The sequence below is a fragment of the Chiloscyllium plagiosum genome, chromosome 26, assembly GCF_004010195.1.
Source record: "Chiloscyllium plagiosum isolate BGI_BamShark_2017 chromosome 26, ASM401019v2, whole genome shotgun sequence".
Classification (NCBI taxonomy): Eukaryota; Metazoa; Chordata; class Chondrichthyes; order Orectolobiformes; family Hemiscylliidae; genus Chiloscyllium; species Chiloscyllium plagiosum.
Genome location: NC_057735.1, coordinates 21515639 through 21542240, shown reverse-complemented (window position 1 = coordinate 21542240; position 26602 = coordinate 21515639). Strand labels below are relative to the sequence as shown.

At 40.9% G+C, this 26602-nt stretch overlaps 1 protein-coding gene across 1 annotated transcript in view; it reads right to left on the bottom strand.

Annotated features, from left to right (window-relative positions):
* elapor1 (endosome-lysosome associated apoptosis and autophagy regulator 1) overlaps positions 1 to 24418 on the bottom strand; it is a 131394-nt gene extending 106976 nt beyond the window's left edge. Inside the window, exon 1 of the mRNA XM_043716712.1 lies at positions 24056 to 24418. Coding sequence (XP_043572647.1) covers positions 24056 to 24187 — 132 coding nt within the window. The 5' untranslated portion in view covers positions 24188 to 24418. The remainder of the gene's footprint in view (positions 1 to 24055) is intronic.
* Between the last annotated feature and the right edge of the window lie 2184 nt (positions 24419 to 26602).

Sequence of the window (26602 nt, the reverse complement as noted above, 5' to 3'; positions counted from 1 at the left end):
TGTTTTTCAGAATGGAGGCCTGTGACCAGTGGAGTGCCACAAGGATCGGTGCTGGGCCCTCTACTTTTTGTCATTTACATAAATGATTTGGATGCAAGCATAAAAGGTATAGTTAGTAAGTTTGCAGCTGACACCAAAATTGGAGATGTGGTGGTCAGCAAAGATGGTTACCTCAGATTACAACAGGATCTCAATCAGATGGGCCAATGGGCCGAGAAGTGGCAGATGGAGTTTAATTTAGATAAGTGCTGCACTTTGGGAAAGCAAATCTTAGCAGGACTTAATGGTAAGGTCCTAGGGAGTGTTGCTGAATAAAGAGACCTTGGAGCGCAGGTTCATAGCTCCTTGAAAGTGGAGTCACAAGTAGATAAGATAGTGAAGAAGGTGTTTGGAATGTTTTTATTATTGGTCAGAGTATTGAGTACAGGAGTTGGGAGGTCATATTGCGGCTCTACAGGACATTGGTTAGGCCACTGTTGGAATATTGCGTGCAATCCTGGTCTTTCTATCGGAAAGATGTTGTGAAACTTGAAAGTGTTCAGAAAGGATTTACAACGGTGTTGCCAGGGTTGGAGGATTTGAGCTCTGGGGAGAGGCTGAACAGTGTCGGAGGCTGAGGGGTGACCTTATAGAGGTTTACAAAATTATGAGGGGCATGGATAGGATAAATAGACAAAGTCTTTTCCCTCGGGTCGGGGAGTCCAGAATTAGAAGGCATAGGTTTAGGGTGAGAGGGAAAAAGAAAAAGGGACCGAAGGGGCAACGTTTTCACACAGTGGGTGGTATGTGTATGGAATGAGCTGCCAGAGGAAGTGGTGGAGGCTCGTACAATTGCAACATTTAAAAGGAATTTGGATAGGTATATGAATAGGAAGGGTTTGGAGGGATATGGGCCGGGTGCTAGCAGGTGGGACTAGATTGGATTGGGGTATCTGGTCGGCATGGAGGGGTTGGACCGAAGGGTCTGTTTCCATGCTGTACATCTCTATGACTCTATAACTATAGAGGCATGCTTGTTTGCAACATTGAAGAAGACTGCTTGTTTCAGCATTTGGTGGAATATCAATAGTGATTTGATGTTTTGTAGAACCTGCTCAGCCTTTGTTATTGTTTCAGGGATCAAGCCAGTCTTGGAGGAGCTACACTGGAGAGAACAGCTGAGTGAGCAGTGTTACAACTTGCACAGTCACAAACCACCACTGGCAGCAACTGTGTGCGCGTTGCCAACTTCTTGGTGAGGGCAAAGATGACCACTTGTTAGCCACACAACTGCAACCAAGCCTTCTTCACCAGAATACATTCACACATGTGCAAAATACATCAGAAATTATTCTCTACTTCAGATATATATTGCCTACTCCAGTTACACTCAAAAGTCAGCAGTTGGGTTGAGACAGATTTGAAGATTTCATCACTTAAAATTAAGTCAAGTATGACCACTGAGATATCACTTTCAGATGAATTGACTGAACAAGTTGGAACCATACAGGTGTAGAAAAGATAAGTGCCTAAAATTAGTAAGTGTGATTATGCCCATCATTTAAAGACTGGAATATTATGGAAGTTCAATTTGTTCAGGAAAGATGAAAAATTACAGTAGGCAATAGAAATACACAGTCTATATTAGAGTGGTGCTGGAAAAGCACAGCAGGTCAGGCAGCATCCGAGGAGCAGGAAAATTAAGGCCTCATTCCTGATGAAGGGCTTTTGCCCAAAACGTCGATATTCCTGCATCCGGTTGCTGCCTGACCTGCTGTGCTTTTCCAGCACCACTCTAATCTAGACTCTGGTTTCCAACATCTGCAGTCCTTATTTTTAACTAGAAATACACAGCATAACAAAGTAGCAAAGAGCTCTTCCAGAGTTTTAGTTGAAGGTTTTTCTATGTTCCAGCTTGGTAGTTTGATTTTTATTATCAACAGAAAGCAAACTACTGGCATTCACATGATTTAAAATGTTCACAAAAAAATGTACACTACCACAGAATTCTAAAATTATCATATTTTCACGGTATAATAAATATTGCTTATTTGACTCCAATAAGATATTTGCTTTTTTTGGTTAACATTCCATTTTTATATTCCTGGCTAATTTACTCTTGCAGCAGCACTCTGTAATGATGTGTTCGAAAATTGATTGCAGTGAGCTGAAGCTGAAGAGACTGACTCTACCCTGCAGTATGATTCTATGGGCAGCACCATTTTTGTTCTTGACAGCTGCTCTTCTGTCACTTTTGCTGTGATATAGTATTGCAAACCTGTGTTTCTGCATGTGAGTGGTTGTAATGTCACATCATGATGGAGGTGACAATTATCGCAGCGGCAGAACAATGATACTATCATGGATATGTCAGAGGATCCAGTGTGAGCTGCATGGGAATGCGCAACTATCCCTGATGCCTGTTCAGTTGGCAACCAGCATTGTATTATTGAATATAGCAGCAAGCTACCAAATTGCATGTTATTTGCAGTCCATGACAAAACAGCAATAAGGACTGCAACATTCACATCTAAAATAGCAGTTATCTTTAAAAAAGGTTTTAGCAAGGTCATTAGATAGGCTGGAATTAATTGGTTGCCTATTCTACTCAACATTGCACCTCCCCAACTGCATCAAAATCTACTATCCCAGATTCCTCTTTGACTCAGGGATACATGTTGATGGTAATATTTGTTGTGTTGTCTATCTTCATACCTTTTAACATGTACATGATATTATCACTGTAACGCAGCAAGTGACTTGTACATATAAAGGTCTTGGACTCCATCTTAACTTGGGCCTTGAAGCAGGAAATACTGGTTGAAGCATGTAACTGAATAGCTTGATACTAGACCAGACATATCTGTCTCTTTGAGTATCATGTTTGCAATTAAAAATGAGATGCAATAAATTTTCTTCTGGATTGTTCAGAACAGAGAAAGGGTAGTGGTAAATCATCCAATTTTTTCCCAGCCTATCTGGTATCAGAAATCAGCTGCAATTCATTATTAAAAGGTGTAGTTTACCGTTACCTATTCATCATGGTGAAATTATTTTGTTAAAGTGACAATGATTAACAGAGATTAATTGTGGAGTCCTTTGATGGTATCATTATAGTTACTGAGAAAGGACAATTCAGAAAGCTTTTCCTACATTCTGCATTCTGAAATTTGGATAAGATTTGTAGCTGAACATGTGTTGCTGGAAAAGCGCAGCAGGTCAGGCAGCATCCAAGGAACAGGAGAATCGACGTTTCGGGTATAAGCCCTTCTTCAGGAATCAGATCAAGAATAAGATTTGTAGCTCAGGTTGTGAATCAGATTGTTGGTTTCCTCGCTGAACTGGTGGGTTTGTTTTCAGAAGTTTCAGCACTGTGCTAAGTAACATCATCAGTGAGCCTTCTGTGAAGTGCTGATGTTCTGTCCTGCTTGCTATTTATGTGCCTTGGTCTGTTGTGGTGGGTGATATCATTTCCAGTTCTGTTTCTAAAAGGTTGGTAAATGAGGTCCAAGCGTGCATGTTTGTTAATGTAGTTTTGGTTTGAATGCCAGGCCTCTAGGAATTCTCATGCATGTCTTCGTTTGGCTTGTCCCAGGATGAATGTATTGTCCCAGTCTAACAGGTGTCCCTCTTCGTCTGAGTTTATGGATACTAGTGATAGTTGGTCATGTGTTTTGGTAGCTAGTTGGTGCTCATGTATCCTGGTAGCTATTTTCCTGCCAGTTTGTCCAATGTAATGTTTGTGAACTACCATGATACCTAGGGGCCGGAGTAGTCTGGTGGTCATCTCTGAAATCTCTTTGATGTCTGGAGTTTGTGGGCGTGTTGTGTCTTCCTGGTTAGGTCCATCATGCAGGAATTGGCAGACTGCGATTATCAGGTAACCATTGTCCCTAAATGCGTTCTGTAGGTGTTTCTCCTCGGGCTCCTCATAGTTCCAAGGTGCTGCAGTGTGTTGTGGTTTGTTTAAATACTGTCCTGATGCAGCTCTGTTTGTGGTATTGGGATAGTTGCTTCTGTCGTTGAGCATCTGGTCAGTGTGTGGCTCTCCTGTAAATGCTGGTCTGCAGTTCTCCATTGGCTTTGTGTTCTACCATGAAGTCCAAGAACCTCCAGTTTTCCTAGGCATCATGGGAGCTCATAAACCTACTACCACACTAAAACAACTACTGACGAATTTAAAGGATCCCATACCCACAGCCAGCAGAACAAATGCAATATACAAAATACCCTGCAAGGACTACAACAAACATTATATTGGACAAGCTGGCAGGAAACAGCCATGAGGATACATGAGCTCTAACTAGCCACCAACACACATGACCCAGTATCACCAGTATCCATAAAATCAGACGAAGAGGGACACCAGTTCGAATGGGACAATACATCCATCCTGGGACAAGCCAAACAAAGACATGCGTGGGAATTCCTAGTGGCCTGGCATTCAAACCGGAACTCCATTAACAAACATATAGGTCTGGACCCCATTTACCAATCTCTCAGAAATAGAACTGGAAATCATACCACCCACCACAATAGACCAAGACACATAAATAGCAAGCAGGCCAGAACACCAACACTGCACAGGAGGCTCATTGATAATGTTATTGAGCATGATAATGAAACATCTGAAAACAAACCCACTAGCTCAGGGAGGAAACTGACAACTTGATTCTACATTCTATTTCAATACAACTATTGTATTAGGATCAGATGGTGACACAACAGACCTCCATGTGGATTTCCACTTTACATGATCTATGTGCTGAAATTGCAGTAACAGAGAGTTCTAAACAAATTAAGATTAATCAAAGAGCATCAAAGGAGAGCCAGCACATCCTAGCACAAGTCACCCTGGGGCACACTCTGAGACTTTTGCAGGAGTTTGTGTTTCTATAATAAAGGCTTGGAGGAATAAGCTCCTCTTCATTGCAGTAGCTCCAGCTGTAACCAGGGTTACCGACATACATAGAAAGTGGCTATAACCCTCAATCTTCACATCATTTCAGTGATTAACTTATTTCATGTGCACTTACCTAAAAGAGAGGTCACCAGTGTTTCTTTTGCCAGGTCAGCTGAACCTATAAAACTTGCCAGTGTTGTCACATTGTTCTTTCAATCTTCTTTCAGTGTTCAGAACTTTCTTGAGTTGTCAAGAAAATTGCTGACATTTATGCAACATTGCACCTCCAATGTAAATCAATGGATGCCTTACATTAAGACCATAAACCAATAAGAAATAGTTGAGTAGGCCATTTGGGCCCTCGAGCCTGATGCGCTACTCAATGGGATCATGGCTGATTTGATGCTCCTCACATTCACATTCTTGTGTTTTCTCCATAATCCTTGTTTCCTCTACTGATCATGAATCTAACTATCATAGCCTGAAATATAGACTTGGATTCTGCCACCATTGCTGTAGAGTGATATAGAGTTCCAACGGTTCACATCCTTCTGAGAGAAGGCAGTGCTACTCATCTCAGTCTTAAGTTGGCATCCCTGCCTTCTGGTCCGAGATCTCCCATGAAGGGACCACTTAACACTGGTCCTGTTTTGCCCCTTAGGAATTTTTCATGTTTCAATCAGATCACTTCTCATTTTTCTAAACTCCAATGAGTAGACTGTCAACTTGCTTAGCTGCGCTCATAAGATAAACCCTCCAAACTTTGGATTATCCTTCTTTGACATGCCTCCATCCTGAGATAAGGGGACCAAATCGAAACTGTTAACTGTACTCCAGACCTGGTCTCACCAGCACTTATACAGTTACAGTGAGACCTCCCCATTCTTATATTCCAACCTCCTTCAAATAATAGTCAACATTCCATTAGCCTTCCTGATACAGTCATAGAGTAATAGATTTCTACAGCATGGATACAGACCCTTCAGCCCAAAGTGTTCCAAGCCAACCAAAATGTCCATCAATATTAACCCCATTTCCCTGCACTTGGCCCATATTCTGCTAATCCTTTCCGATCCAAATTTTTGTTCAAATGCCTTTTACATGTTGTTAATGTACTCGCCTCAACCACTTCTGCCAGCAACTCATTCCATATGCGTTCCACCCTCTTTGTAAAATGTTGCCTCTCAGCTTCCCTTTTATTCTTTCCCCTCTAACCTTAAACTGATGCCTTCTAGTTTTCGATTCTCCAACCCTGGGAAAAAGACTGAGTACATTCACTCTATCCATGCCTCTCATGAACTTATACACTTCTATAAGATCCACCCCCCTCAGTCTCCTACACACCACAGAAAAAAGTCTTAGCTCATCCAACCTCTCTCTGTAACTCAGACCCGCGGGTCCAGGCAACACCCCTGTAAATTTCTTTTGCAATCTTTCCAGTTTAATAACATAATTCCTATAGCAAGGTGACCAAATCTGAACACAATACTCCAAGTGCGGCCTCACCAACATCCTGTAATATAACATCTCAACTTCTGTACTCAATATCCTGACTGATGAAGGCCAATGTGCCAAAAACCTTCTTCACTGCCACATCAACCTGTGACTCCACTTTCAGAGAACCGTGCACCTGAACTCCAAGGTCCCTCTGTTCCACTACACTCCTTAAGGCCCTACCATTCACCATGAAACTCCTGATGGAGAGCTTATTGCTCAAAACATCAAGTCTCCTGTTTCTTGGACCTAACTGGCTATGCTTTTCCAGCACCACACTCTTCGACCCTGATCTACAGCATCTGCAGTCCTCACTTTCCCCACCATGAAACTTCTACCCTGATTTGACTTTCCAAAATGCAAGATCTCACAGTTATCTATATCAAATTCCATTTGCCATTTCTCGGCCCACTTCCCCAGCTGATCAAGGTCCTGCTGCAATTTCTGATAACCTTCCTCATTATCCATGCCTATTTTTAGTGTCATCTGCAAAGTTACTAATCATGCCTTGTACATTCTCATCCAAATCATTGATATTGATAACAAACAGCAATGGACCCAGCACCGACTCCTGAGGCACTCCACTAGTCACAGGCCTCCAATCCAACAAGCATCATTCACTATTACTCTTTGCTTCCTACTATCAAGCCAACTGAGTTTCCAATTTGTCAGCTCGTCTTAGATTCCATGGCATCTAACCCTCTAGAGCAGCCTACCATGTAGAACCTTATCAAAGATCTTACTGAAATCCATATAGACTGCATCTACCACCCTGCCCTCATCAACCTTCCTGGTCACTTCATCAAAGAATTCTAACAAATTTGTGAGGCATAATCTCCCACGCACAAAGCATACTGACTACTCCTAATCAAATCCTGTCTTTCCAAATGTCTATATACCTTATCCCTCAGAATCTTCTCAAGTAACTAACCTATTACAGATGTTAGGCTTACCGGTCTATAGTTCCCAGGTTTTTCTTTGTATCCCTTCATGAATAAGAACACAACATTTGTTACCCTTTAGTCTTCCAGGACCTCATGCATGGCTAATGATGTTGCAAAAATATCAGCCAGGGTCCCCGCAGTATTATTTCTAGCCTCTTGCTGTGTTCTTGGATATACCTGGTCAGGGCCAGGAGATTTATCCACCTTCATAGATTCTAATATGTCCAATACCTCCTTGATTGTGATATGGACTGACCCCAAGATATCACCACTTACTTCCCCAAGTTCCCAAGTCTTCATTTCTTTCTCCATGGTAAACACATAGGAGAAATATTCATTGAGGATCTTGCCCATTCCCTATGGTTCCACACATACATGTCCACTATGGTTCTTGAGGGCTCCTATTCTCCTTCTAAATATATTAAAGGATAATGAATAACTAAAGATTACCTATTCACCTGTATGCTAGCTGTTATGTACCAGATCAAACCCCCTCAAATTATCCTTATTTTAAAAGGTAAATGTGAGATGCTGTGTTCCAGATGCAACTCGACTGGTCAAACTACTCAATGTTAAGCAAAATACAATTTATTGATACACTATAGTTAAAATGCAATAAAAGAAACAAGAACTTTGAATAACCTAACTCCAGTGGAAAACTTAACACAATAATAGATACAGTAACTATTACAAACTAACTGTTCCAATATAGTTATATTCCATAAACACACCCTTGACAAAAAGGCAAATTCAGAAAACAGATTGTCTCTCTAATCCAGGAGGAAAGAACATCAAAGACTGAGAGAGAGGGCATAGCAGCAGGGAGAAATTCACTGCCTTACAACCCTGCTGAGACCTCAGCCTCAACAACCAAGAGCTAACTAAAATCCTGGATCTGTGAGAGTTTGACTACACCTATTCAGGCTGCTTCTATTGTTCCAACTTAAAAAAAAAGGCCTCATAAGTCTCTCAGACTGCTTGGTACCTGTCCCCCAATCTCTGTCTAAACAAACCAGAACAAAACACACCTCTTAAAGCCACAGCATCATCAGATAGCTTTCTGTGTTTCATATACAAGTAAACCCAAGTCCCCTTGTGTTGTAGTTTTTTTGCAGTTTTTTTTCATTTAAATAATGCTCTGTTCTTTTGTTCCCACTTCTAAAATGAACAATTTCACATTTTCCCACATTATACTCCATTTGCCAAACGTTCACCCACTTACTATACCATTCAATAGCTCTCTGTTTTCTGTATCCTTCTTCCCATTTCTGTGCCCTGAGCACATCATGAGCTGCGGTAGCATGCTGTGTGCTCACAACTTTGCACATGTTCCAGATGATGCCAGAGGAGCTTAATGTTAACACTGTTTTCGTTGAAGATCTAGCCAAAGCAAACAAGAAGCATATTCATGACCTTTTAAAAGTTCCTTTAATGAATGTGGGCACTACTGACCAGATCAACATTTAATGTCCATCTTTAACTGCCCAGAGGAAAACTAAAGGTTACCCACATTGCTCTGGGCCTGGCGTCATACGTTGGCTGGACCAGGAAAGGATGGCAGATTTCCATCTACAAAGGACATTAGTGAACCAAATGGGTGAATTTAACAATTAATTATTAGGCAAACATTTTATTCCAGATTATTATTAAATACAAATTCCACCATCTGCCATGGTGGTATACAAAACCGTGTCCTAGAACATTAGTCTGGATTGCTAGTCTAGTGAGGTTATCATTACTCCATGGCATTTCCCCTAGATAACTAACAGATAGATAGATTTAGCATTGCCATCAAGATGAACTGGTACTACTATTTGGACATATCACCCCATCAAATATCTTCTTCCTTTCATTATCCTCTCAGCAATCCATCCTCTTCAGTCTCTTCAATGAATCTTGAATCCACAACTTTCTAACTTAACAGTCAAAACACTGAACCCTGACTAATACATGACAGATTTGTAAGTATGCATGGCTCTTTCTGTTGTTGTTATGATGAGTTCCTTACAGGCTGAGAAGATGTTGGGTACTTCAACAGTGAATGTTTCTATCCTCATCCCCAGTCCCTGTTCTGGAGATGCACAAATAAAGGGCCGAAGCAGTTACAACTAGACTTCTGGCAAAATCTTCTGGAAGAATACAATCTCCCTCTTGAGTTATAGCTGAAGACCTCGAAGAAATTTTAATCAAAAATAATTTTTCCTCATATTTTAGAATAACATCTGTCGTTATGTCAATGAGCAGTTTCTCCTTGGAAACGAAAGTCTATTCTATTAAAATTTAATCCATCAAAGTTTTATTTTAACTATCCAAAACAAACAATGAAACAAAACTACTCACAGCACAATTTGAGGAACATGAACTCTCCCTCAAGGCAATGCAACAAATCTAATGAATAAAGACATTGCTCCCCTTCCGCTGGGGAGACTTGTCAACTTCAGCTGTTTAAAAAAGATAATCCTTGCATGTGGAAATCAAAGATTCTACTGTTAAATGACTCTTTGTTAAATATAGTAAACCCCTCAATGCCGCATGTTTACCATGTGTAGTTGAAGTACCACTTCTGCTATATCAAATGAAAGTCACTAATTAACTTGATACTGGGGTTGGACTGGGGTGGACACAGTTGAAAGTCACACAACACCAAGTTATTCCAACAGGTTTATTTGGAAGCACTAGCTTTCGGAGCGCAGCTCCTTCATCAGGTGATTGTGGAATTGAAGATCATAAGACACAGAATTCAAAGTAAAAGTTTACAATGTGATGTAACTGAAATTATATATTATCTTTTTCAATCAGATCTTTTTCAATATATAATTTCAGTTACATCACACTGTAAACCTTTGCTATAAATTCTGTGTCTTATAATCTTATACTCCACAACCACCTGATGAAGGAGCAGAGCTCCGAAGGTTAGTGCTTCCAAATAAACCTGTTGGATTATAACCTGCTGTTGTGTGATTTTTAACGGAAGAGGGATAACATTTTGCTTTCAGATCTTACAGATTTTAGTTAATTGGTCCAATGGAGATCAGTTATCGTGACCTAAAGGTAACAATAACGGAGGTTAAAGGTTGAGAAAGCTTATCTGGTTGGAGATCCAGTTAAAGTTGAAGGTGTTTAAAGTTACACTTGGCTCCAATCCTATCATAGAGTCATAGAGATGTACAGCATGGAAACAGACCCTTCGGTCCAACCCCTCCATGCCTCCACCCAAATAATTTCCCTGGATGTGTTTCCGGGAATATCCTCCCTCAGCATAGCTGTAATGCTATCCCTTATTAAATATGCCACTCCCCCCCCCTCTCTTGCCTCCCTTTCTATCCTTCCTGTAGCATTTGTATCCTGGAACATTAAGCTGCCAGTCCTGCCCATCCCTGAGCCATGTTTCTGTAATTGCTATTACATTCCAGTCCCATGTTCTTAACCATGCCCTGAGTTCATCTGCCTTCCCTGTTAGGCCCCTTGCATTGAAATTAATGCAGTTTAATTTATTAGTCCTACCTTGTCTGCCATGACTGGTTGACTTGCTTCTGTTCTCAACTGTACCAGTCTCAGATTAATCTCTTTCCTCACTATCTCCCCCAACTCACTAGTTTAAATCCTCCCGAGCAGTTCTAGCAAATTTCCCTGCCAGTATATTAGTCCCCTTCCAATTTAGGTGCAATCCGTCCTTCTTGTACAGGTCACTTCTACCCCAAAGGAGATCCCAATGATCCAAAAATGTGAATCCTTCTCCCATACACCAGCTCCTCAGCCATGCATTCATTTATTCTATCCTCCTTTTCCTCCCCTTACTAGCTCATAGCACCAGGAGTAATCCAGATATTACTACTATCAAATGAGCCTCAAGCACATGTACAATCCTTTCAGAACCAATTAATGGAGAATTTCTCATTGGTGTGAGGACATAAATTCTCACTATTAAAACAGTCTGCCTTAAACTACTTCTGTGAATTTTGTGAGTTGCTTCTGTAAATTCTCCACTCTATCACTCTTGTCCTCAGTCTGGACAGGCGGCATTCTGACCTGCCATCTGGTCAGATTGGGGTTCCACAAGCGAGTAAACACATTGCTGATTCTTGGCTGCTCGTTGTGGAAGGCAAGGTGGAGGATCTCTTCAGTGGATTGGCACTAGGCCTGGTTAAGGTACACACCCACCATTTCAGGAAGTGTGCAGTCAAAGCTTTACGGTCCTGAATTGCTTTGGTAGCTTTATCTGTGCCCAAGTTTCAATTAAGAGGGTATGAACAATTTCCACTGAAAACTTAGAGATATTCTGCAATTAGTGGCACTTGACAGAAACTGCAGAAACCACATCAGGTTTTATTTTGAATTTGGAAGTAAATGGCTGTATCCCTTTAAAGAGGGAGAACTTTTGTTAATTTGAATTTGACAGCTGTGACCTTCTTAACTTAAAGAAGATTGTCAATTAATTCAATAAGTTGAAAGCATTTTCATTGAGAGCATATCCTGTTCTCCAAAGAGAGATACACCCAAGGGCACAGTTGAAAAGTATAGGGGAAATAAGTTTACACACAGGTGTATTGGATAAGGAGCAGTACGGCAAAACCTGGGTGTGTCAGGAACTGAAATAAATTGTCCAGCTTACTTGGTCTGCAGCTCATTACATATAGCCCAATTGTCCTCAATCACTCATTGTAACAACCCATATTTAAAGTTCACATTATTAACTGACTTTATGAATATTATAAAGTACGTGTGCAAATGATTAAACATTCAAACCAACTTCATTTTGTTTAACCCTATTTTGAGCAAAAAAGAAAGAACTCTCACCAAAAGGTTCTTATTACATTTATATACCAACACATCCACACAAAACTAGAATTTTGATGGCATCTCCAGGTCTCCAAAATTAGATATGATGCAAAGTATGCACGTTATGGTCAATAAAGTACTTTTGAAGTGTACATTGTTTTGTAACTGATATTGGGAGAAATGAGTACAAAATTCCTTACTTTGCTGAATTCACTGAAAAGAGAAATATTTGTTGAAATGAAAAGTTGGCAGCTACAAAAAAGATTTAATTTGTCAGTATTTAATGCTTTTGGAATGACTGCTGACATTCCAAAAATGGATGAACAAATATTAGTAGTAAGGTGGAAACCTACTTGTAAAGCAATCAAGGGAAATTTATGCAGAACTATATAACTTTCGGCATTCCTCAAAATGAGAGCACTTAATGACACGTCATTCCTGGCAGCAGCTTCACAATCTGGCTCAGAGGCACAGAAATGAAAATCAGCTCACAAATGTGCTGGGGTTAATCTGAAATGAAGAATGTTACATCTCCTGGAGAGGGGTTTCACGGTGAGATACTAACAGAAGCAATTGTTAAAATATAGAGACAAAAACAGAAGTTCTGGAAAGCTCAGCAGGTCTGGAAACATCTGTGCAGAGAAATCAGAGTTAATGTTTCTGGAATGGTGACCCTCAGAACTGAGGAAGGGTCACCGGACCTGAAAGGTTAACTTTAATTTCTCTTCACAGATGCTGCCAGACCTGCTGAGCTTTTCCAGCAACTTCTGTTTGTGTTTCTGATTTACAGCATATGTAGTTCTTTTGGTCTTCAATTGATAAAATATGTTAATAAGTTAGTTGACAAATTATCGCTACTTACTCAAACTCCACCAATGATATCTTAATTTTTTCTCAAAAAATATATATGCTGTAAATTTGAAATTTGTTTATTTTCGCAAAATTTTAGAATTAGTTGCTCCAAAAAAATATGCTCCAAAGAATATGCTCAATATTTCAGGACCTGGAGAGGATTATACATTCTCGTTATGGTTTACTCTCCAACTTCACAGCTTCAAAACTACAACTTCTGGTCGCCTTTCTATAAGAAGGACGTTGTTAAACTTGAGAGGCTGCAGAAATGATTTACAAGGATGTTACTGGAACTGGATCATTTGAGTTACAGGGATAGGCTGAATAGGCTGGAACTTCTTTCCTTGGAGTGTCAGAGGCTGAGGGGTGACATTTTAGAGGTTTATAAAATTATGAGGGGCACAGATACGGTGAATAACCAAGGTCTTTAACAAAACTGGGGCAAGCCTATAACTAGGAAACATAGGTTTAAAATGAGAGGGGAAAGATTTAAAAAGGTCCTGAAGGGTAAATATTTCACACAGAGGCTGGGGCACATATGGAATAAGTTGCCAGAGGAAGTGCTGGAAGCTGGTACAATTATAACATGTAAAAAACATCTGGATGGGTATATGAAAGGGAATGATTCAGAGGGATATGGGTCAAACGTTGATAAATAAGATGGCCGCAAAGTAGGGTTCCTGAGCTGAAGCTCATCCACTCAGACCACTTTTCTCATTTTCCCTCTCTTTTCTTGTGTTTTTTTTTGTCTCTCTACCTTTTATTTAGCTTTTGTCCTGAGCTCAGAGATGGTGAGAGCCCAGCACAGACCTCGAGCAAGCCCAGCTTGAATGAGCATTGGCCCAGCATGGACTTCGAATTACCTTTCTGGGGTGAGCACAGAACCTGGCATCAGAATAGGCAGCTGCTACTTCAGCAAAGGTGACATCAGTGAGGTATACCCAGCAGAGAAAGATAGCACTAGAGGATCGACGACTGTGTCATTGATTGGGTCTGGCACTGGTGGAAAGGCATCATAGCGGCATCGGCAAGGTTGGGGGTGAGGTGGGGGGAGTGGAAGCAAGAGACGTGACTCTTGGTCTAATACAGGCAGAAGTGAAAAGGTGATGTCGGAGTATCAGCCAAGCAGCGAAAGATGTGCCTGAGGATCAGCAACTTCAACATTGATTGGGTGCAGTTATTACGAGAAGGATGGTAGTTGGCTATGTTTCCCTCATTTTTTTAATCTCCTGCTGCACAGACCTCAGGTTGCAGTAACTTCAGGAAGTCAATTTGTTGACAGGCTGATCACGTGTACAAAACCTCCAAGCAGCTGCATGACTAAATTGTAATGCTGAGCTGGGGAGGAAAATGTTGGGAGATGAAGTCATGAAGTTGTGATTCAGAGGTGTGTGGGAACATGGGGAAGCTCATTACTGTTGAGCTTGAGATAGAGTGCAAGGGAGAAAGGAACAAGGAGTTTCAGAGTTGGGGAGGCAGGATTCTTGATTATCGGGTGAGGCTGTGACTCACTGTGCCAAGCTTGACCTGCGAATTGTCCCTGTGCACTGGAAAAGGAAAATGGCTGCAATCTTACCTGGTGTGGGCAGAGTGTTTTTTTTCTTTCTGATCTTGGAGTGATGGGAAACCCTTCAATGGGCAATTGCATTAATCAGCCATTTTCACCATATAAGTTGAAGTCATCTGTTATGGTAAATACCTAAACAGCAGACTTCTGAGGAAGAAGCTGAGGATATTGAGCAGGCACAACATCATACTCTGCATGTTACAGCACAGCAGCATCAGGCATATCAATCCAGATATGACCTAATTAACATCCAGTTATAATAGAGAGGATTAATGGGAGGTGTTTTTACCCTTGAATGGTGGATTTCAAGACTGGGCGCAGATGTTTGAGGTGAGAGGACAGAGATTTTAAAAAGATGAGGGGCAAATATGAATCCGTTACTGTTGCAAAAAGTGAATATCTTAAACCATTTGAAGGCTGTCCAGCATGCGATGGCCCCACATTGAACAATGAGATGATGTTAGGTGATTGGGGCATCAAAATAAAAGTAACACTCCCTTAGACAGGGTTCTAAGATGAGATGACGCTAAGTACCTGCAACCTGTGTATTTTATTTCTTAAACAGAAATACATTTCCAATTTGTACTTGTGTTTGCATTGTCGTGTCATCCATGCCACTAACATGCCCTGAGAAGCATTTCTCTTTGGTTCCCTTCCCACTATGTGCATAATAAAGGGGAACTCCTGGCTGGCAGTGCTTGACTGAGTGCACAGCTGGGTCTAAAGAATGGCACTGTGCCAGAACCTGAAAGGTCCCAACAGTGCTGAGTACTTCGCCTCTGGTGTGAGACAAACTACAAGAGTGGGGTGCTAGCGAGACATGGTGCATAGGCAATGAGGCCAGTTTCAGAGAATAGTGAGAAAACCTACTAGGGCTCATGGGGAAAAGTTTTCTATGAAATTTACAAATTAAGCTGGTAAGATTGAGTCAATTGTTATTGTCCAGCCATATTCCAATTCAATTTACACTCAGAACACCTTTCATCCTGTTTATATATTAATTGCACTTAACATGCTCAATCCTTAATGTGGACAGATTTCAAAGTCATGGCTTAATTCTTGTAAAACTGTCAACTGAAACCAGTTGCAACTGATCTTTATCACAGCCACCCAATAAGAATAAAGCAAGTGAAGGTCATTCAGTTCCTTAAGATCCGAGTGTTTTAATTGTTTATTCACCTCTAGCCTTTTCCAAAATTTCCCTCCTCTTTTTCTGTATTTGCATGATAGCAAGATATAACCTTTTTTTTCTGACTTCCCACAATGGATTTGTGTTCCTTATTCCAGCTGCTATTGGCATACTGCTGCACCTGTCAGGTTTAATCTCACTAGCTGGCCTTCACTAACAAGTACCTGAAACAGGTGGCAATGTGCCATTTTTCTGGCGTGGCTAATGTGGAGTCAGAGATCAATACCATAGCATTTCAAATCTCAAGATATTTTTCAGAGCTTCATGACCTTAACAATGGCACAAATAGGTTGCTAGTTCCCAGTTAAATCCTGACTGTCTGCTCTTTTGTTTAATGTCTACAAGAAATTCTCCCCTTGTTCTTATTTCCAACAATGACTAACAGTGACAGACTGAACTGACTAGAAAAGTTAGGGAGATGTCAGTATGGAGGACATGAAACGTGGTATGATTTGGCAGAAGTATAACATTACAGAAAGATAATCTGCACATTCTGAAACTCCAACCTTCCACTCTGTGACATGACTATGGCCCTTTAATCTAAGAAACCTTTGGGCAAGAAACTGCTATGATTTGTTGACCTGTATTATATGCCTGTGCGCTTTCACTCTATATTGACTTTAATGGAGTATTATATTTTGTGATGTAAAATGGTTGGTGTTGCTAAAGATTGCATATTTCTGACTGTGAGGATTCAGTTCATATCTCCTTGTTTATGTCGTTAGTGCATGGCTCCACATTGCATTCCAAGTTATACACATAGATGTGACATGAACATTGTAACACAACAGATAATTGTATCATGCATTCCCTGTAATTTGTTGATTGCAGCACATCTTTTATCTAAATCTTGTAGTTGGAATTTTTTTATTCCATCAGTCTCATTATCTTTCCTTACTGCAACATAATTTGGTTCAACAAAGAAAAATATTTGTTCTTAGTATTTTGTTAAGGCAAACAATACACTCCCTTTTATATGCTCATATATTGGAAAGTTATTCAACACAGGAGCTGGAACGTGGAGTTTGCTTCACATACAAAATACCTCTAACTCACAAGCACCCATGGAAGTGAAATATGAATGCATTAGAAAATTACCAACTTCTACATTTCGATTGTAATGGTATCTTTCATGACATGCCTTGTATTCTCAATATTAAAAACTACTGAGTGGACCTAGTCATGCAAGAACACTGATCTAGTTTGTTGAGTAACAAAAGCTGTTTTGGAAAAGTACAGGCTGTGCTGTGCAACAGAGACACTGAGGTTTTCATCTTTATAGACTGTTCTAGGACGATGGACTTGAAGCAAAACTATTACAGACATTTATTAACCTTTCATTCCAAAGTGTGTTGTTTAAAAGGGAATTGCTGCAGAGATAGAATAACTGTGACTCTGATTGGCAGGCAACATTTCTGTATGACACTGATATTTCAAAGCAACTTCAATTAGACTGGACTATGTTCTTTTGTGAATACAAAGATAATGAGAGGCTGACAAACCCCTGCTCTAAAGTAAGCCACCCCCATGGATTATTTACCAAATAGCAGACACATTTCAGACTGAATCTTATTTTGTTTGGCTAAGTCTAAGTTGGATCATGTTTTTTGGAAGGTTATTTGCATTTGAACTAACAAGTTCTCTCACTGTATCTCAGCAAACTCGCTTCAGTAATGACCAACCACACCCCTACGGTGTCACTTCTGTCTGATTTCCACCACATTTTACTAAGTGCCATTTCGATAACAACTCTCCACTCTCCACGATATTAACCAAAAGACCATCTGCACCACCTTTAAAAGGGCACTGTGCACCTGGATGAGCACTGTCTATCAGGAATCTCACTACGCTGCTTATGAAAACATAACAGGTTTCACAAATTGTTCTTGACATCAAGATGGGCCTCTCTGCACTTCTCTTCCAACTCTATCACATATCTCACCATGGTCCATATTGCTCAAATTTCTATAAGATTCCACCCTTTGTATTTTTCTCTTTGAGCAATACACAAGCATAGGGGTTAAAAAGTCATGATGTTGCTGGACTTGTAATCCAGAACCTAAGGCTAATGTTCTGGGGATATAGATTTGAATGCCACCATACCAGATTGGTGAATGTTGATTTAATTGCAACCACCTAATCACTGTTGATTGTTCCAAAAACCATCTGGTTCACTAATGTCCTTCAGAGAAGGAAACTCTGCTATTTTCACCTGGTCTGGCCAACATGTGACTCCAGATCCACAGCAACGTGGTTGACTCTGAACTGCCATCTAGGCAATTAGGGGTGGCCAATACATTGCTGGTCTTGTCAGTAACATCACAGCCCATGACTGAGTGAAAAAAAATCAGTGTCTGGTCATAACAATGTAGAAGTTTGAGCCAAGATGTGAACCCATGGACGAAAGAAAAAAAAATACAGTGAGTAAAGTGTCACACTGATACCAGTATTTTTAAAGCCAAAGAAAACCTGCAACATATTTTCTTGAGTTTCTCCAGTATAGAAATGTATGTATTTGATACCAGCCATGGTTTGGAGGTGCTAGTGTTGAATTGGAGAGTACAAAGTTAAAAATCACACAACACCAGGTGAAAGTCCAACAGGTTTATTTGGAAGTACTAACTTTCAGAGTGCTGCTCCTTCATCAGGTGGTTGTGGAATATAAGATCGTAGGACACAGAATTTATAGCAAAGGTTTACAGTGTGATGTAACTGAAATTATATATTAAGAAAGACCTGGATTGTTTGTTAAGTGTCTCATCTTTTAGAATGGGCATGTTGATATCAGTTCTTTAATATATAAATTCCAGAACTTTCTTAAAGTTACATTCTCAAGTGGACTTTAACAATAGGTGCCATATTGGCCCAGATAATGCATTGAAGGTGTGAGGTACCCTGTGTGAGGTTGTCTGTGCCCCAACGTGCAGACTGATTCTAATCTAAAAAAGGGATTTACAGAATCTTAGATGGATTCATGCAGTTTTTGAGTAAAATAAAATGTAATTCTACAAGTACAAATTCACCCCACAAACTTATACATGTGTGCATGTGGGTGTTTGTGTATGTGAGGGGGTATGAGTGTCTGTGAGTGTATGTGTATGTGTATGTGTGTGAGCGTGAGTGTAAAGGGGTATTAGTCAGTGAGAGGATGTCTGTGTGAGTGTATGTGTGAGTGTATGAGAGACAGCTTGTGTATGAGAGAGTGTCTGTGTGTGTGTATAGTGCACTGGGGTCATCTATAGTGTGACATGAACCCAAGAAGATCCCGGTTGGAACTATCCCAGTGGGAACCGAACTTGACTATCAGCCTCTGCTCAGCTACTTTTCATTGTTGCCTGTCTCACAATCCGCTTTGGAGGTTGGTCACCCTAAGTTCTGAGGTCAAATGTTCCAGACTGCTGAGGTGATCTCCGACTGGGAGGGAACACTCCTGTCTGTTGATTGTTGTGCAGTGTCCATTCTTCTGTTGCCATTGCCTCTGCTCAGTCTCACCAATGTACCATGCCTCAGGGCATCCTTGCCTGCAGCGTATGAGATGGACAATGTTGGCCAAGTCACATGAGTACTGCCATGTACATGGTGGGTGGTGTCCCCATGTGTAATGGTGGTAGCGGTGTCGACACTGACATGTCTTGCAGCATCTGCCGTGACTGGCTTTCAGGACAACACTATACAACCTTACATTGACTTAACAAAATATCTAGGTCTTTTTCAATATATAATTTCAGTTACATCACAATGTAAACTTTTGCTATAAATTCTGTGTCTGAGGATCTTATATTCCACAACCACCTGATGAAGGAGCAGCACTCTGAAAGTTAGTACTTCCAAATGAACCTGTTGGACTTTCACCTGGTGTTGTGTGATTTTTAACTTTGACACAAGCATGCTCTAGCAGAATTAAGGAAAATTACATTTGAGGATCTTAAAGATTTAAATTGTTTGTAGAGCTTTTAGGAGTAGAATTTCAGCAGAAAGCCAGAAAGCCCACACTTTTGAAAGGGGTAGTCAGCAGTTAAATTGGAGCAGGAACTCAGAATGTCAAGCACAAGAGAAGGATTGGGAAATACAGAGTCAGAGGAAAAGAGCAAGGAGACAAGAGAGAAAGTTTCCAGGAAAAACTGCAGAAAAGGATTTCAAACTAAGCCAGCTTGAGCTGAGGAACAGGAATGCTACAGCCTTTAAAAATACTCCTTGATCAGAATTGGGACTGGAGGCAACTCGGCTTGCTCATTGACCTCCTAAGTTTGTGGAGGCAAATGTAGAAGCTTTCTTTTATTGCTTCTGAGTGGATGGAATGGCAGTTAAAGTGGCCAATCCAATATTACTCCTTAGTAGTGCAGGGTAAACCTTGAGGGAAGATTATACCATTTTGTCTGAGGAAAGTGCTGCTGATTATGAGGCAGTATTAAAGGCTTTCTTAAGTGTGTATTAGCTGGTGTCAGAGGCATACCATCAGAAATTCTGTACCCTCAGGAAAACACCTGACCCAGGCCTTGAAACATTGAGCGACTTGATTTTGAAAAGTGGATATGGGCATTTAAAACAGGAGACATCTACAAAAGGGTCAATGAGACACACTCCTTGAAGAATTTATGAACTTCATTTCCCTCCCAATAAGAATTCACCATGAGGAACAGGCAGTGACTGGGTCCAGGGAGGCAGCCACATTGGCTAATAGTTACGAGCTGATCCGAAAACTCCTGTTCCAGAAGAAACCTTTCTCTTGGCACCTCAACCAAATGGAAAGGATGGGAAGAGTGATGGGAAGATTGAGCATCCATGGGAGAGCAGAAAGAGCAGGACTGAAAGGGTAGTGCTGTGGTGAAAGGGTAGGCCAAGAAACGTGTATTTTAACTGCTGAGAGTTGGGGCATGTCTGGGCCAACTGTTAGACATTACAGGAGAAACCAATGGGATGCACTGGAGCACAACCACCCATTCAGAGAATGAGAGTCAGTCAGAAAGTTTTGCAAACCAAACTATGACTCTAACTTCAGCTGTGAATCCATGTAAAAGCACTCCTGAGAGCATAAATGAGGTTAAACAAATGAGGTTAAACAAATCCCTGAGAGTTAATGGAATTTTATGTTCACAGGAGGTGTGGCCACATTTCCCTAGTGTGAAGCAAGAAATCCTGGAATAATACTTAGGGATTCCAGGGCCAGTCAAATGCTACTGCTGAGAAAAAGCATGACCTTCCTACTTGAGAGCACAGCAAGTGCCAAGGTGCTGGTAAAAAGGATTAAAAGAAAGTACAGAGGAACCTCAAATATCTGGTCTTATATTATCCGAATACTGGAATACCCAAGATTGCAAGGTCCTGATGCTTGGCTAAACTATGTTATCTGACATTCGATTACCCGGAATTCGATTAACTGAATGAAATACTCCCTGCCCGTGTCCTTCAGATAATCAAGGTTCCTTTGTATACACCTATTCCCCATTACCAGGTGCATCTGGATTGTAATCTTGTCATTGGGACTAGTGACCATGAAAGCTGACTCTGACTGTCAGACAATCATAGAATCCCTACAGTATGGGAGCAGGCTACTCAGCCCATTGAGTCCACACCACTTCTCTGAAGAGCATCCCACCCTATCCCTGTAACTCTGCATTTCCCATGGCTAATCCACCTAGCCTGCATCTGTTGATAGGATCAACCTGCTCCTCATCAATGACTCACATATTAGCATTCTCGCTGGCTTCCAAGTAAACTACTGAGGAGGGAGACCAATCAGCTGCAAGAGAAAATGCCTGTTGTTTTCCCTGACTGAATGGTCACACAGTCTAATATCAGACATGTTCAGCCAGTGGAAGCTAAGGTGGCATTGCAAATCTCCTGTTTAATTATCAGAACCTTTTCTTTTGGAGTTTAGAGCACTCCAAGCAGGCAATAAATAGAACTTTCTTGGTAGCAGCCTAAAAAGCTGAGCCACTCTCAAAATCAGTAGCTTAGGCTGCTTACACTGAGGCCCCAGTAAAAGCAGTCCCCGGATGCTCTTATATTAAAAATGAAATGCTAGTGAGAAAATGGAGACCTCTTCACAGATCTGGAAAAGAAGAGTGGACAGTGGTTCATCAGGTAGTGGGGCCAGCAAGGTACTGTAGGCAATACTGTGGCTAACTCATGACATTCCAAAGGCATGTCAGTATATGCAAAACTCAAGCCCATATCAGGTATCATTTCTACTGGTCACACCTTCATAGGGATGTATAATGGTTTTCAGAATCTACCGCAATTTCAGTTTGTAGGGAAACCTGCATCTAATTCCCATGTCAGTTTTTGGGGATGTATTGAACAAGGTGTTAAGGGACTGTATGGTACTCCAGCACAAAAGGGGGGCTACCAGAATATCCTTACCATCACAGATGTGGCTATTCCCCTGAGAACCATGATCCAGCAAAACAGTGGTGAGGGAACTGACCCAATTCTTTACCCTGTATGGCCTGCCCCATTGCCTCAAATCAATTTTACAATTCTCATCTTTGTGTTCCAATCTATCTGTGGTCATGTGTCTCCCTATTTCTATCACCTTATCCTCCACTACAACATCCTGAGGTCCCTGCACTCCTCCAATTCTGACCGAATGTGCTCCTTTGTTCTGCCATCGGTAGATGTGCACTTAGCTGGTTGCCTAGGCTCTAACTTGAAAATTATGTCCTTGTGCAAAACACCTCTTATGTGAGTATAGGCCGCAGGATGCCAACTGGATAGATTCTCACCATTGTTTAAATCATTTCACATCAAAGGTTGCCTCTCTCCCCCATGACATAAAACGAAGGACAGTGGGAGAATTTGCCAAAAACTGTTACTCCAATGACCTTTTCAGTCAAACAAATGTCACTGTAATCTTGAGTCAAACATTCAAATGTTTCTCTCCCTGTTACCATTTTAACATACATCAATTTTCCCATAAGCTGAGTTCAAGTTTAAAAATTATATTAAATAAATTTAACAATCAAGGCTACTACATCATTGCCTTAACAACAAAACTGACTGATGCTCCTTTAGTTATTATGCAAAGCAGACTGAGAAAGATTGTCAAACACTTCAAGGATTTTACATGTCATGTCTTTTGCCTTTGTTCATGGAATTATTGCGGTTTATAATTGGGACTCAGTTGGGTGAGGTGGCCGGATGGCTGTGAGTTCAAATCCCCCACAGGCTAAGATTACCATAAAGACCCTCCTTCTCAACCTCTCCCTTTGCCTGAGGTATGGTGACCCTCAGGTTAAACCACCACCAGTAATCTCTCCCTCTACTGAGAGAGCAGCACTCTGGTCTGGTAGAGTTATAGCAAAGTTTGTGATCTTGTTCAGAGGTTTCACATTTTTTACAAATTAAAGGCATACTTCTGAATTTTCAGAACAGGTAAGGAAATGCGTTTCTGCTGCTGACATTTTAATATTCAACGTTAAAAATATGGATTAAATATTTGATCATAAATCACATTTATATGTCATGAATAATTTGCATCCAGATGCATATAGTCTGAAAATATCAACAACTATTATTAGTGACCATCTGAAGAAAAGGCTATTATTGTTTCATCATTGAGATGGACCGTTTCACGATCTCAAACTCCTCACCATACTCTCTGCTAAGTAAAAAATACAGTAAGATTTTTTTTTCTCGGAAAAAAAAACTTCGAAGAGTAGTTTTGTGCAGGTTTGTAATACAGTATTGTCTTGCTGATGGTACAAAACCTGCACTTGGACTGTCAATTTCCCACAGTATTTCACACACCACCTAGTGGTACACACTGTCCAGCTCCCGCACTTTGCCACTGACACGGACTTTTTAACAGGTGCCAACAGGAACCTTTACTGAATCCTTCAGAGGCTAACATCTACCTGCACACCAACAGATTGATCACCAAACGGTCGGTTTTGCCGCGAATATTTTCAGGTCACGCTGACAGAATGAGATGTAACTCAAAGGAGTCAAAAGAAGTTTTGTGTCAATAACATTTCGTGGCTTTCAATTAAGAGGCAATAATAACAAACACTTCACACCTTCATTAAACAAACACTTGTCAACTTCAGGATCTGTGGTGAACACAATCGGCAGTTTACAGCAACAACTCTAATAATTAAATATCCTTAATGTGCCGTGCGACAGCTACTAAATCAAAATTAAATATTCCATATGGACACAATGTAATAAACAAGTAAAATGCCTCATTTAAACGACTTGTGCACGACAATCTTTATAACTTAATACTTATGCACACTTGTCTACGTTTTGGTCAAAAATAGTAAATATCGCGAAGAAATTCTACAACTTACTTTCAATCAATGATGCATTATTACAAATAGGTAGAAAACAGTAAGAGTGCACCTTACCTCTTTGCAAATTGGAAGGTTTTCTCCTGACTGGTCCCGCAGGCTTGTTATTTGCTGAGGGAATAATAGAAAACCTGTTGAGAAAAACAAAACACAAAAGAACAAACGAGAAAACGAGGTGTTCCCTTTCATGCCGAGTCAGCTTGAGGGATAAATGTTGTGGACAATGAAATTGCAGAGGGTCTGGTGGATGGCAGACTCTCTCTCTTCTCCTCTTGGTTGCCACGCCGTGCTTCTAGCTTGTCAAAGTGCGGGCACGATGGAACTGAACTAGTGTCGCTGGGTCGCGTCTGTTCGTCAGCTGGCGGAAATTCGCGGAAATTGCCGAGACCCACAAGACAAGTGGCAGCTGCGCCGCCTTCTCAAGGCGGACAGAAAGAGCAGTCGAGGCGGTCTGTCTTTCCCATGGGCTCGCCACACCAGGCAACAAATGCAGCAAAGTTCGGTTTCATTTTCGAAATGACCATGCAACGCCTGAGTTCGGCGTACAACATTGTTACACTACATCATTCCAATATTGTGCTGTAGTGGCGGACAAGGGGGAAATGACAAGTGAATGCTTGGAGTCTTGAAAATAGGAATTCGACATTCTGTCCTTTAAATAATTCACATTCTGAGCACTGAATCTAAACGGGTCACCTTTAAAATTCTATTTCGATTCCAAACAAGCAGAATGTAAAACTAAACAACTGATAGAATGATAAAATAGAATGTTCTATAATCTGGTTAAACTGCCCCTAAAATACATGTCCTCATTGTCCAAAAATGATAATTTTGAGCTAAGCACGTGCATCACCGGTGGGATTCAGTGGCTAATAGTATAGAGTCATAGAGATGTACAGCACAGAAACAGACCCTTTGGTCCAACCCATCCATACTGACCAGATTTCCCAACCCAATCTCGGTCCACCTGCCAGCACCCGGCCCATATCCCTCCAAACCCTTCCTATTCATATACCCATCCAAATGCCTCTTAAAGGTTGCAATTGTATCAGCCTCCACCACATCCTCTGGCAGCTCATTCCATACATGTACCACCCTCTGTGTGAAAAAGTTGCCCCGTAGGTCTCTTTTATATCTTTCCCCTCTCACCCTAAACCTATGCCCTCTACTTCTGGACTCCCTGACCCCAGGGAAAAGACTTTGCCTATTTACTCTATCCATACCCCTCATAATTTTGTAAACCTCTATAAGGTCACCCCTCAGCCTCCGATGCTCCAGGGAAAACAGCCCCAGCCTGTTCAGCCTCTCCCTATAGCTCAAATCCTCCAACCCTGGCAACAGCCTTGTAAATCAGTATGCTCCAAGCTTGGCTTGGTTTGTTTTTTAGCAGCATGTTGATTGGACACCTTTCAGCTGTAAAAATGCTTCTTTCAAATCAATCTAATTTTCAGGGGCAGACACAAAATTAGAGTAGGAGCAGGCCGTACTCAACTGGATTATAACTTTCTGCCTCAATTATTTTCCTCAACTAATCCCATGCCCCTGAAATATTGTCTAAGTAGAAAGCTATCCACGTCTGACTTGAATACACTCAGTGACAGAGCCACATTCATCTGGAGTGGAGAGTGGTGAAAATTCACCATCCTCCTTCACACAAACCATCTGGGCTGTGGCTTGGAATTAGGAGTACAAACAGATCACCTATAATCTTACTGAATGGCACAGCAGTATCAAGGGGATGAATGGTCTACTTCTGCTTATATTCTGCACGTTGGTTGTAATATTTGGAATAGTGTTCCAGGTAGGTGATGGCACCAAAGTCTCTGGAGACATGCAAGATAAAGTTAAATATTGTCAGTGGAGGAAATTTCTATAAAAATATGAGCTCAACAGTCTAAGTGACCTACCTCACATCTGTAACATATATGGAATCACCTCTGCTGTCACACACTGGAGAGGTAAGTTTATTTTTTTTTCAAATTTCTGTGTTCAGGCTGAATTGACTTTATATTAGCTTCATCTGCTTTTCATGTGGATGTAATGATTACATTCATTTTTGTCATTTTGCTATCCTAGCCACACACATCATCTGCCCAATTTAATATCTTATTGTATCAACAAATTAGTTACTGTGTTTTCCCATGTTTCAATAATGACTGCACTTGAAATAGATCAGAGTGGTGCTGGAAAAGCACAGCAGGTCAGGCAGCATCTGAGGAGCGGGAAAATTAACGTTTCGGGCAAAAACCCTTCATCAGGAATGTGGACACATAGAACATTACAGCACAGTACATGCCCTTCAGCACTCGATGTTGCGCCGACCTGTCATACCAATCCCATCTAATCTACACTATTCCATGTACGTCCATATGCGTGTCCAATGACGACTTTAATTTACGTAAAGTTGGCGAATCTACTACCATTGCAGGCAAAGCATTCCATACTCTTACTACTCTCTGAATAAAGAAACTACCTCTGACATCTGTCCTATATCTATCACCTCTCAATTTAAAGCTATGCCCCCTCGTGCTCGCCGTCACCATACTTGGAAAAAGACTCTCCCTGTCCACTATCTAACCCTCTGATTACCTTATATGTCTCTAT